The 13,590-nt window shown below is 36.7% G+C and overlaps 1 protein-coding gene across 2 annotated transcripts in view; it reads left to right on the plus strand.

The window, feature by feature from the left end:
- The window catches only part of TRPM7 (transient receptor potential cation channel subfamily M member 7), a 122,354-nt gene that overhangs the window by 56,535 nt on the left and 52,229 nt on the right, over nucleotides 1-13,590 (plus strand). Inside the window, exons 12-13 of one of the 2 annotated variants that reach the window (XM_060618536.2) lie at nucleotides 619-753; nucleotides 11,751-11,804. In XM_060618536.2, coding sequence (XP_060474519.2) covers nucleotides 619-753; nucleotides 11,751-11,804 — 189 coding nt within the window. The remainder of the gene's footprint in view (nucleotides 1-618; nucleotides 754-11,750; nucleotides 11,805-13,590) is intronic. The other variant, XM_060618537.2, reaches the window with a different exon arrangement.

Below are 13,590 nucleotides of genomic sequence, written 5' to 3' on the forward strand. Positions count from 1 at the left end.
AGTTCTAAAGAAAACTAAGTACCATCTTATGTAACTAATATGATGTTGTATTTTTGGAAACTTCATTGCAAAACAAACTATGACAATACTTTGTGTTTATATGTAAAGCAGAATTATTGCATTTTCACACATGAAAGTCCAACAGCATAACAAAGTTGTGTGAGATATCGGACAGTCCTTTCTGAGTGAAATTGTCTGGCGTAGTGCATGATATCTGGTATCCTTTGAATGTTAGTAATGGCCCCCAAATAGTGAAATGATCTGTCCAAAAAACCTTTCCTAAACATTGAGAACCATTGCTCTAAGATTTTTTTTCCCCCAAATTTACTTGATGATGGATTCTTTCTCCCCCCCCTCCCCCCCCCTCCCCCCCAATATGTAACACTTCTCTCCTGCAGAAATAGTGCTTATGGAGTATTCTTTGGGGAATGCTAGTATAGAGAGGTCTTTTCTTCTATTCCCTTTATACCTTAAGTTCTAGCCTTTTACTATTTTGCATCTTTTTAGTTTGTTCCAAAACTATTCAAGAACAAATAAGTATAAATCCTAGGACTTGCATTAAGAATTATTTGTGTAATTAGGATGTGTGAAATATATTCACTAATTTTGATATTTTAGGTTGGATCCTTGGAACAAGCTATGCTTGATGCTCTTGTAATGGATAGAGTTGCATTTGTAAAACTACTTATTGAAAATGGAGTAAGCATGCATAAATTCCTTACCATTCCTAGACTGGAAGAACTTTACAACACAGTAAGTGTGTGTTAAAATTCTTTGTTGACTAAGCTTTGTTATCTTTGGGAAATGTCATTTTACTTAAACATATCCAATTCTGCTAAAACCTTTAATGATTTGCTTGATTACTTGAAAAAATTGCAGCCAGTCTTAGTGTCCTGTAAGTCTTAGTGTGCTATATGACAATCTGAAACCATTTCCTTGTTTCTGGAGATTTTCCCTGTCATCGTGGCAACATAGGGAAAAGGTAAAGTGTTAATAAGCCTGTCTTTTCCTTATCCTCGCCCCTTTTTAAAACTCTAGGATCAGCTTCTTAATTACAGAATAATTGTATTTCCTTCTTTTTCTTTTTTCTTGGTCGTCATTTGTTACACTAAATTTTTATTGATGCCTTTTTGTAATAGAGAAATTACACATTGTTTTTTTGTTTATCCTTTTTGTTTTTCATGATTTTGACCTTGTGGTGTCCCCCTTTTAGGTTACATACCATTTTTCATTATTTTCTAAAGAGCTCCTGAAAACTATCCCCCTTACAAAGCCTTTTGAAATCATTCATTTTGAAATTTCACATGTCTAGCATTGGAGAGAGTAAATACTGCCATCTTATTGGTTTTCCATGTTGCCAGCTTTAATTGAGCTATACTTTGAAGTGCACTATTACCAAATCCTAGCTTTCTAAATCTGACTTCTCTGCAAAGCTGTCTGTCCATTCATCAGTTTCTACTTATTTATCTCCTTTTCATTCCTAATGTCTTTGTACCTTGTCTTTATAGCAGTCATACTACTTCAGTAGTCTAATCTTATCCTTTCTTCAAATTAGTTCTTTAAACTAATTATTCTTATAATCATATATTTTACCATGTCTTTCTTCAATTTAAAAATTTTTGATAGATCCGTGGGGGTGGGGGTGGGGGTTTAAAATGGCAGAGTAGTAAGGAGACCCTGGGCTTGTCTTGTCCCTCGAACACAGCTAGATCGACATCAAACCATTTGAATATCTAGAAAATTGATCTGAGGGTAACAGAACAATCTGAATAATTTGAGGGAGAGAACACGGCAGGTACATGGTGTGGAGAGGTGAATTGGGGGATAGAAGAGCCGTGGTGCTTCACATGGGAGGGAGCTGTTTTCCCAGGCAGGAGAAAGACAGAGGGAGAGAGAGCAGTGCATTGGGTTTGTGGAAGAAAGCACTCGCTATAAAAGCGTCTAAAGAGAAGGAGTGAAAACATGCACAGAGGACTACACAAGAAAAAACTACTCCCTGAAACCACTAATGGGGGAAAAAGGAGAGGGTTTCATTACTGCCAGTCTTTTATAAACAGCGGAGCACAGTCTGAAGTTTCAGAGGTCAGCCCCTGGTGCTACTTCAGTGAGGAAGCAGGGTGGAGACCTGGGAGCAGGCTGTCCAGTCTGAGGATCCCCTAGGTCGCATGGGGAGAAGCGGTTCCCCTGCTTGGAGTGCGTTTGGTAGAGGTGATATGGCCTCTCCACAAGCAAAACACCCAGTGGTCACCTTCAAGCCACCTCAGTCACCTGTATAGGAACAGAGATGTGGCTGAGGGCAGTAAACCCTGGTACCAGCTGTGTATTGTTATTTACCATAAACTCGAGCTGGTGCCAGTGCACTGTGGTGCAACCATTTTCCGGGACAAGCCGGCCCCAGACATAGCACAGCAAGACCGTTTCCCAGAGGATGGCTTTGAGCCATAGGGGTCTCTAAAATGTGGGGTTTTGAAACACAGCCATACCTGAAATAAGTTGGACTCTCAACTGATTGAGCACCCTAGGCGGCCTTTTTATCGTTTTTTTTTATTATATATTTTTTTCTCTCTTCTTTTCTCTTTTGTCTTCCAAGCTTCTTTTAACAAGCAGACCAAAACACACCTAGGATCTAGCTTCCATTATGTGATTTTTTTTTTTTTTTACTTTTTAAATTTTTATTTGATTCTGTTATTACTGTTTTTTGTCATCAAAAATGACAAGATAGAGGAATTCACCTCAAAAGAAAGAACAGGAAGATATGACAGCCAAGGATTTAATCAATGCAGTAAGATGTCTGAACTAGAATTTAGGGGTGCCTGGTTGGCTCAGTTGGTTAAGCGTCCAACTTCAGCTCAGGTCATGATCTTGCGGTCCTGAGTTCGAGCCCCGCATCGGGCTCTTGTGCTGACAGCTCAGAGCCTGGAGCCTGCTTTGGATTCTGTGTGTCTCTCTCTCTCTCTCTCTCTCTCTCTCTCTCTCTCTCTCACTCTCTCTCTCTCTCTGCCCCTCCCCACCTCGCGCTCTGTCTCTCTTTCTCATAAATAAACATTAAAATTTTTTTTAAATGATTATAAGGATATTAGCTGGGCTTGGGGAATAAAAGCATAGAAGACACTAGAGAATCCATTTCTGCAGAGATAAAAGACCCGAAATCTACACGGAATGAAATTAAAAATGCTATAGCAACAAGGTGCCTGGGTGGCTCAGTCAGCTAAGCATATGACTCCTGATTTCAGCTCAAGTCATGATCTTGTGGATTGTAGGGTTGAGCCCCATGTCAGGCTGTGCTTACAGCATGGAGCCTGCTTGGGATTCTCTATCTCCCTCTCTCTGCCCCTTCCCTGCTTGCTCACATGCTCTTTTTCTCTCTCAAAATAAATAAATGTTTTAAAAACTGCTATAACCAAGATGCAGATCCAAATAGAGGCCATAAAAATGAGGATGGGCAAGGCAGAGGGGGAATTAGTGATACAGAAGATAAAATTGTGGAAAATAATGAAGCTGTAAAGAAGAGGGAAACAAAGGTCAGGGATCATGAAGGCAGACTTAGGGACCTCAGCAATTTACTAAATGTAATAACATTTGTATCATAGGAGTCCCAGAACATGAAGAGAGAGAAAAAGGGGCAGAAAGTTTGTGTAGCAAATTGTAGCTGAAAACTTACCCTAATCTGGGGAAGGACACAGACATCAAAATCCAAGAAGCATAGAGAACTCCCATTAAATTCAACAAAAGCCAGCCATTGCCAAGACATACCATAATCAAATTCTCAAAATACACACACAAGGAAAGAAACCTGAAAGCAGCATGGGGGAAAAAGTCCTTAACCTATAAGGGAAGACAAATCACGTTCACAGCATATCTGTCCACAAAACTTAGGCCAGAAAGGAGTGACAATGTATTTTTATTTTCAACGTGCTGAATCGGAAAAATACACAGCCAAGAATACTGTATCCAGCAAGGCTGTCATTCAGAATAGAAGGAGAGATAAAGAGTCTCCCAGACAAAAACTAAAGGAGTTTATGACCACTAAACCAGCCCTATAGAAAATTTTAAGGGAGGACTCTTTGAGTGGAGGGGGGAGAAAAAAGACTAAAAGCAACAAAGAGTAGAAAGGACCAGAGAGCATCACCAAAAACACCAACTCTACAGGTAACACTATGATACTAAATTCATATCTTTCAATAATCACTCTGATTAAATTCTCTGGAGAATCAAAAGATGTAGGGTATCAGAATGGATAAAAACAAGATACATCTATATGCTGCCTACAAGAGACTCATTTTAGACCTAAAGACACCTGCAGATTGAAAGTGAGGGGATGGAGAACTGTCTATCATGTTAATGGATGTCAAAAGAAAGCCACAGTATTCATAATTAAATCAGACAAACTACATTTTAAAACAGACTGTAAAGAGATGAAGAAGGGCATTATATCATAATTAAGGGTTCTATCCATTAAGAAGATCTAACAGTTATAAATATTTATGCCCCAACTTGGACCCACCCGAAGTATATAAATCAATTAATAATAAACTCATTGGTAATAATACAGTGATAGTTGGGGACTTTAGCATCCCATATACAACAATGGACAGGTCATCTAAGCAGAAAATCAACAAAGAAACAATGGCTTTGAATGATACTGGACCAGATGGACTTACCAGATACATTCAGAATATTTCATCTTTTCTTTTTTTTAATTTTTTTTAATGTTTATTTATTTTTGAGACAGAGAGCATGAATGGGGGAGGGTCAGAGAGAGAGGGAGACACAGAATCTGAAACACGCTCCAGGCTCTGAGCAGTCAGCACAGAGCCTGACGCGGGGCTTGAACTCACGGACCGCGAGATCATGACCTGAGCCGAAGTTGGACGCTTAACCTACTGAGCCACCCAGGCGCCCCAGAATATTTCATCTTAAAGCAATAGAATACACATTCTTTTTGAGTGCACATGGAATATTCTCCAAAAACAGATCATGTATTGGGTCACAAATCAGCTCTCATCAGGTACAAAATATTGAGATAATACCATGCATATTTTCAGGTCACAACTCTATGAAACTTGAAGTAAACCACGCAAAAAAATTTGGAAAGCCTTCAGATACATGGACATTAAAGAATATCCTACTAAAAAATGAAATTAAAGAAGAAATTTTAAAAAATACATGAAAACAAATGAAAATGAAAACCCAATGGTCCAAAACCTTTGGGATGTAGCAAATGCAGTCCAAAAAGGGAAGTATAGTGCAATTCAGGCCTATCTCAAGACACAGGAAAGGCCCCAGATACATAACCTAACCTACGCCTAAAGGAGCTAGAAAAGGAACAGCAAATAAAGTCTAAAGCCAGCAGCAGCAGAACAAGGGAAATAATGAAGATTAGAGCAGAAATAAAAGATATAGAAACAAACACACAAAAAAATCAAAACCAAGAGCTGGTTCTTTGAAAGAATTAACAAAATTGATAAACCCTTAGCCAGACTTACCAAAAGAAAAGATAAAGGACCCAAATAGATAAAATCACAAGTGAAAGAGGAGAGATCACAATCAGCACCACAGAAATACAGTTATAAGAGAATATTATGAAAATGATATGCCTACAAACTGGGCAATCTGGAAGAAGTGGACAAATTCCTAGAAACTCACAAACTACCAAAACTGAAACAGGAAGAAATAGAAAGTTTGCAGACCCATAGCCAGCAAAGAAATTGAATCAGTAATCAAAAATCTCCCAACAAATGAGTCCTGGGCCAGATGACTTCCCAGGGGAATTCTACCAGACATTTAAAGAAGAGTTAACACCTATTCTTCTCAAACTGTTCTAAAAATAGAAATGGAAGGAAAACTTCCAAACTCATTGAAGCCAGCATTACCTTCATTCAAAAATCAGATGAAGACCCCACTAAAAAGGAGAGTTACAAACAATACCCTGATGAACATGGATGCAAACATTCTCAACAAGATACTAGCAATTGTAAAAACAAAAAAAAAGGTACTAGCGAATCAAATCCAACAGTACATGAAAAGAATTACTCACTGTGATCAAGTGGGATTTATTCCTGGGCTACAGGGGTAGTTCAGTGTTTGCAAATCAATCAATCTGATACATACCCCACATTAATAAAAGAGAGGGTAAGAGCCATATGAGCCTGTCAATAGATGCAGAAAAATCATCTGACAAAATATAGCATCCATTCTTGTTAAAAACTAAGTAGGTATAGATGGACTATCATAAAGGCTATATATAAAAGACCCACAGCTAATACCGTCAAGTGGGGAAAACTGAGAGGTTTTCCTCTCTGGTCTGGAACAAGAGAGGGATGTCCATTCTCATCATTACTATTTAATATAGTACTGGAAATCGTAGTCTGAGCAATCAGACAACAAAAATAAAAGGCATCCATATTGGCAAGGAAGAAGTCAAACTTTCACTATTTATTTGCAGACGATGTTATACTCTATGTAGAAAACCCAAAGACTCCACCAAAAAATTGCTCTAGCAATTTGCTAGTTGCTCTAGCAAAAAATTGCTAGAACTAACACATGAATTCAGCATAGTTGCAGTATATAAAATCAATGGGCAGAAATCTGTTGCATTTCTATACACCAATAACAAAGCAGCAGGAAAAGAAATAAAGGAATTGATTCCATTTGCAATTGTACCCAAAACAATAAGATACTTAGGTATAAACCTAAGGAAGTAAAAGATGTATACTCTGAAAACTATAGAACACTTAAGAAGGAAATTGAAGAGGACACAAAGAAATGGAAAAGCATTCCATGCTCATGGTTTGGAAAACAAACATTGTTAAAATGTCTATACTACCCAAAGCAGTCTTCATATTCAATGCTATCCCCATCAAAATACCACCAGCATTTTTCACAGAGCTACAACAAACAATCCTAAAACGTGTAAGGAGCCACAAAAGACCCCAAATAACCAAAGCAATACTGAAAAAGAAAAAAACAAATCATGATTCCGGATTTCAAGCTTTATTACAAAGCTTTAGGCGGGCTCCTGGGTGGCTTAGGCATTAAGCATCTGACTTTAGCTCAGGTCATCATTTCACGGTTCGTGAGTTTGAGTCCTACATCGGGTGAGCTTGAGCCTTGCTTCTGGTGAGCACAAGCCCTGCCTCAGATAAAAAAAAACATGAGCTCCGCTCCCGCCCCCACCCCCACCCCACCAGCACCCTGTCTCTCTCTTCCCTTTGCTCACTTGCGCCATCTCTCTCTTTTTCTCAAAAACAAAAAAACAAAAAACTATAGTCATCAGGACAGTTTGGTACTGGCACAAAAACAGACACACAGATCAACGGAACAGGGTAGAAAACCCACAGATGGACTCCCCAACCATATAGTCAACTCATCTTTAACAAAGCAGAAAATAATATCCAATGGAAAAAAAAGAGTCTCTTCAACAAATGGTGTTGGGAAAACTGGATGGGGATAGGCAGAAAAATGAAACTGGACCACTTTCTTATACCATACACAGAAATAAATTCAAATTGATGGAAGACCTAAAAGTGAGACAGGAACCTATCAAAATCCTAGAAGAGAACACAGGCAGCAACCTCTTTGACCTCGACTGGTGCAGCTTCTTAATAGACATGTTGCTGAAGGCAGAAGAAACAAAAGCACACATGAACTATTGGGACTTCATCAAGATAAAAATCTTCTGCACAGTGAAGGAAACCGTCAACAAAACTAAAAGGTAGCCTATGGAATGGGCGAAGATATTTGCAAATGACATATCTGATAAAGGGTAGTATCCAAAATATTTAAAGAGCTTATCAAACTCAACACATGAAAAACAAATAATCCAGTGAAGAAATGGGCAGAAGACATGAATAGACACTTTTCCAGAGAAGACATCCAGATGGCCAACCTACACCTGAAAAGATACTCAACATCACTCATCTTCAGGGAAATGCAAATCAAAACCAGGATGAGATACCACCTCACACCTGTCAAAATGGCTAAAATTAACCACTCAGGAAACAACAGATGTTGGCAAGGATGCAAGAAACTAAAACTAGAATTACCCTACAATCCAGCAATTGCACTATTAGGTATTTACCCAAGTGATACAAACTACAGATTCAAAGGAGGTACATGCCTCCCAGTGTTTACAGCAGCATTATCAACAATAGCCAAACTATGAAGAGAGCCCAAATGCTCATCAACTGATGAATAGATAAGATGTGGTGTGTATGTGTGTGTGTGTATATATATATATATATATATACACACACACACATATATATAATGGTATATTACTCAGCCATCTAAAAGAATGAAGTCTTGCCATTTGCAATGATGTGGATGGAGCTAGAATGTGTTATGCTAAGCAAAATAAGTCAGAGAAAGACAAATACCATATGATTTCACTTATGTGTGGAATTTAAGAAACAAAACATGAATAAAAGGGAAGGGGAAGGGAAGAGAAGAGAGGGAACAAACCACAAGAGACTCTTAATGATAGAGAACAAACTATAGGTTAACAGAGGGAGGTGGGTGGGAGATGGGCTAGATGAGTGATGGGTACTAAGGAGGGCACTTGTGATGAATCACTGAATTCTCCTGAAACCAATTCTGCAAGGTATGCTAACTAACATTTAAGTAAAATTTAAATAAAAAACTTTTAATAGCTCCCAGTGTGTATAAAATAATACCCAAACTCTTTGCTTGATTTTCAAAGCTCTCCAGCTTTTGAAATTTTGTCATAGCTCTTTCACTTGGCCTTTTATTCCCACCCGTACCTTTCCATAAATGTTTGTTACGTTGTCTTCCTACTGTTCCTCAAAAACATAAACTTAACAAAAAAGCAGTTCTTGTTTACACACTGCAGTGTTTTTCTCTCAGCTACTCTCTACTTACTGGAATTTTATTCATTATTAAGAACATAGTTCAAATGCCATGCTGCTGCCTCCATGAAGCTCATTGAGGTAGTTAGTTGAGGACAATTGTATCTTCCCCTGTGGATTATAAATTTTTTTTTGAATAAGGATTATATCCTTATTTTTCCCCCATTTTTTATCTTTAATAATGTCTAGCACAGTTACATTGAACTTTGATGACCTTCTGTTTCTAGTGAACAAATATAAAAATTAAAAGGATTATTCATTGTGCTGAAGTAAGGTTTATCCTTGAAATATAAACCAGATATAAAACAATAAAAATAAAAATTGATCCCATTAGCAAGGCAAGTAATTTTTTTAATGTATAATTCAAATTTTTAAGATAAACTTTTCAGTATCAGTTACTGATAAAAATTTTTTTAACGTTAAGGGATTATATAATATGATAAAGTAGTGGCTCTCAAACTTTTGGGGTATCAGTGTCCTATTACATAAAAATTATTGGGGACTTAAAAGAGCTGTTCTTTTTTTTTTTTTTTTTTAATTTTTTTTTTTTTTAATGTTTTTATTTATTTTTGAGACAGAGAGAGACAGAGCATGAACAGGGGAGGGTCAGAGAGAGAGGGAGACACAGAATCTGAAACAGGCTCCAGGCTCTGAGCTGTCAGCACAGAGCCTGATGCGGGGCTCGAACTCACGGACCGCGAGATTATGACCCGAGCCGAAGTCAGCCGCTTAACTGACTGAGCCACCCAGGCGCCCCAAAAGAGCTGTTCTTAAAAGGGTTTGTTTATGTGTCTCGATACTTACCATATTACAGAATGTAAAACCAAGAAATTTTTAAAATATTAGTTTGTGTTTAGGTAACAATAATAATCTGTCACGTTAACACAAAAAATATTTTTCGAGAAAAAAAAGTGAAGAGAATAGAATACATATACTGTTTTACAGTTCTCTTTAGTATCAGGCTTCATAGAAGACAACTGGATTTTTATATTTGCTTTTGAATTTAATCTTATGATATCATACATCAAGAAGCCTCTGGAAAACACTAACCACTGAGAGAGAGTGAGAATGAAAAAATGCAAATATCTTAACATGATTCTGAAAATATTTTTGATCTCATGGACCTTTTCAAAGAGTCTTGGGGGCCATCAGGGGAAACTGGACACACTTTGAAAACTGCTGTATTAAAATATATTTCCTTTATACTAAGAAATTAATATAATGAATAAACAGTAATGGATTGAGATAAAATAGAATTCTAAATATTGCATGTCTATGTGATTATATACTGTTAGAGAAAATATAATGAAACTTGCTAATACCTAAAAATATGAAATACTTTGTATTTATTTTTAAAAAATTAACATACAAGGAAGAATTGCCAGAGAAAACTTAGGTTCTGAGTGGATAGATTAAATAGTAAAAAGAGGGCACCTGAGTGGCTTAGTCAGTTCAGTGTCTGACTTTGGCTCAGGTCATGATCTCATGGTTATGAGTTCGAGCCCTGCATCAGGCTCTGCACTAACAGTGCGGAGCCTGTTTGGGATTCATTCTCTACCTCTCTCTCTCTTCCTCTTCCTCTCCCCCTCTCTCCCTCTCTCTCTCTCTCTCTCTCTCTCTCCCTCTCTCTCTGCCCCTCCCCTGTTGTCTCTCTCTTTCTAAATAAATAAATAAAATTTAAAATATATTGTAAAAAGAAAGAGCAAAGTAAGGCTAAATACACAATATACACAATATTAGTTACAGTCATCTTTAGATATTATACAGAATTTTGAAATGAAAATATTTTGGGGGGCACCTAATTGGCTCAGTCAGTTAAGCGTCTGACCCATGTATTCAGCTCAGGTCATGATCTCACAGTTCGTGGGTTTGAGCGCTACACAAACCTGACAGCACAGAGCTTGCTTGGGATTCTCTCCCTTCCCCCCTCTTTCTGCCCCTTCCTCACTCATGCTCTCTCTCTCTCAAAATAAATAAACATTTGAAAAATAATTAAAAGAGAAAGTATTTGTAAAGAAATAAGAGGTTTACCCACTGAGATTTGAAAATCTATTACCAAGTATATGTGGTCAAAATGTTCAAGTAGATTGAGTTGATTACTATAATAACCTCTTAAAAATTAATAACACAGTGATGGGAGGAAAATTTGATTTGATATTTCTTTTAAACAATAGATTTAAAATATTGAAAATAAGTGTCTTGTTTGTGATGCTGCCTAGAATTCACTGTAGTAGGTTTCAGATGGATCAGACCACTGTAAAAAGTTTAGGATACATTTTTGGTCCATTTACCTCAGCCTTGATGGGGGACATACACACTGGGTTTTATTTCAAAATACAGGACACCATCAACATAAGATTACTGTAAAAATGACATTTGTGTTTAGTCTAATAGTATACGTAAGTGGAAGTAAGATAATAAGTTATTTATGGATGTAAGTATTCCGTTTTAACTTCCTTAGGTGGAAATTAAGATGACATATATAAATTTTTAAAGTTTATTATCCAAAATATTTAAAGTATTGATGCAACTTGATTTAGTGGCAGAAACAAGGTACATTTTAATAAGAAGAGTGTAAAGCTCCATTACCAATTAAAGAAATGTAGATTAAAGATATAATTGTGACACTTAAATGTTTTCATGATTATAAATTTGTGTTCTGCATAAGTAAAACAACATAAATTACACATCTTAATGAAGGTAAATATGACAATACAAAATGATTATATCTTTTTCTTTGCTCCATTTTATGAACAGAATTTATTTAACTGAAAATATGATTTGGGCAAGAAGGTTGATAAAGTTCAGTAAGTAACAAAAAGAGAAGTTGTTAAATTATTTTAGAAGAAAGTAATAGTTCGCTCTAATTTTTTCTCCTTAAAGAAACAAGGTCCAACTAATCCAATGCTTTTTCATCTTGTTCGGGATGTCAAACAGGTAAGAGATTATTTTTGTTTTTGAAAATGCAATTTAAAAATTTGGTTACACTTCATCTGTTCCTAAAACACATTTAAGTAATGTCCATCTCAAAAATAGCAATAAAGTGACACTTTTTAGAACAAGGTAAAATAAGGGCTACATTTGTGGTAACAAAAGTAAAGAGAATAGTGTACCAGAAATCAACAAAAAGGAAAGTTAATTATATTCAGACCAAGTTTTGTGAGCTTCTAGTCATCTGAGATAGACTGTGATGAATTTCATAATGCTCATTGGTCCATAAAGGAAGATTATTGATAAAATGTGTCTTCTTTGTCTGTGTTCAGAAGAAATTTGTTTCCTGGGCCTTAGAGGACTTTGAATAAAGACATTGAGGGAAACACTGGATGATGATCTTCATGGCAGAGTTTGCCAAAAGTGCTGAAATGTTTGTGTTCATGTGTGCATGGTTTCTCTTTTCATATTCAGTATTGGTCATGGTGGAATATGTAGCACTGTCATGTGGTTTAAAGCCATTCTGTGGGGACTAAACTTGATGTACTAATATTTCCCTTCTCTTCTATTGGGATTCTTTGTGAATTAATAGTTTTAGACATCTATTAAAAATTTTATAGTCATTTAAAATATTGGTATCCAGTAGTTTTATTTTCCTAGGTGAAAAGGTATTCACTTAATTAACTGAAATATTTTTGTAGTTTCTGAACTAAAATGCTTTCTAGAATTCTTCAAACTTTTATTTGTTAGTATATGTAAGTGTACTATTAAATAACTGAAAAATTAAAATAGAAATGTCATTTTCTGTTTTGATTTTTTTGTGTTTTGTCACTTATTTAATACTAAACTAGCTTCCCATGGGAAAAACTTAGACTTTATTATACTTAAAAATATTTTTTTCTTTAATTCAATTTTTTCCAGGTGTTTTCCCTTATAACTTTATTAAAAAATTTTGCATGTCATAAAATTCATTCGGAGTGTTCATTGGATTTTAGTATATTCAGTATATTGTGCTACTGTGACTATAAATTTTTTTTTTAATTTTTAAAAAGTTTATTTATTTATTTTGAGAGAGGCAGCCCGAGCATAAGTGGGGAAGGGGTAGGGAGAGAGGGAGAGAATCACAAGCAGACTTTGTGCTGTCAGCACAGAGACCAGTGGGGGCTCGAACTCACAAACTGTGAGATCATGACCTGAGCTGAAACCAGGAGTCACCTGCTTAACCAACTGAGCTACCCAGTCACTCCTGCAGTCTAATTTTAGACTAACCCATTAGCAGTCCCTCTCCATTCCTGTTTCTTTCTCTACTCCTTACTCTACTTTCTCTACTCCTCTGCCCCTGCTCTTGGCAACTGTTAATCTACTTTCTGTATGTCTGGATTTGCCTATTCTGGACATTTCACATTGTTTTTTTGTTTTGTTGTTTAAATAATTAAAGCTTTTTTTTTTTTTTCTTCCTAGACGCTTGAGTGATGGGAGAGACCTTTAGTCCACGGGTTTCTAATGTTTATTTGAGAGATAGAGAGAGACAGAGCATGAGCTGGGGAGGGGCAGAGAGAGACAGATTCAGAGTCACAGAATGCGAAGCAGGTTCCAGGCTCTGAGCTGTCAGCATAGAGCTGGACGAGGGGCTCGAACTCATGAGCTGAGAGATCATGACCTGAGCTGAAGTTGGACGCTTAACCAACTGAGCTACCCAGGTGCCAGTCCAGCAGTTTCTAAAACACATTTGCGTTATGATTTACTTACGTGGGTTAGCAGAAAGAACTGTAGTTGTTAATTCTAGAAACAA

This window comes from Panthera onca, chromosome B3, assembly GCF_046562875.1.
Source record: "Panthera onca isolate mPanOnc1 chromosome B3, mPanOnc1 haplotype 2, whole genome shotgun sequence".
NCBI classification, from domain to species: domain Eukaryota; kingdom Metazoa; phylum Chordata; class Mammalia; order Carnivora; family Felidae; genus Panthera; species Panthera onca.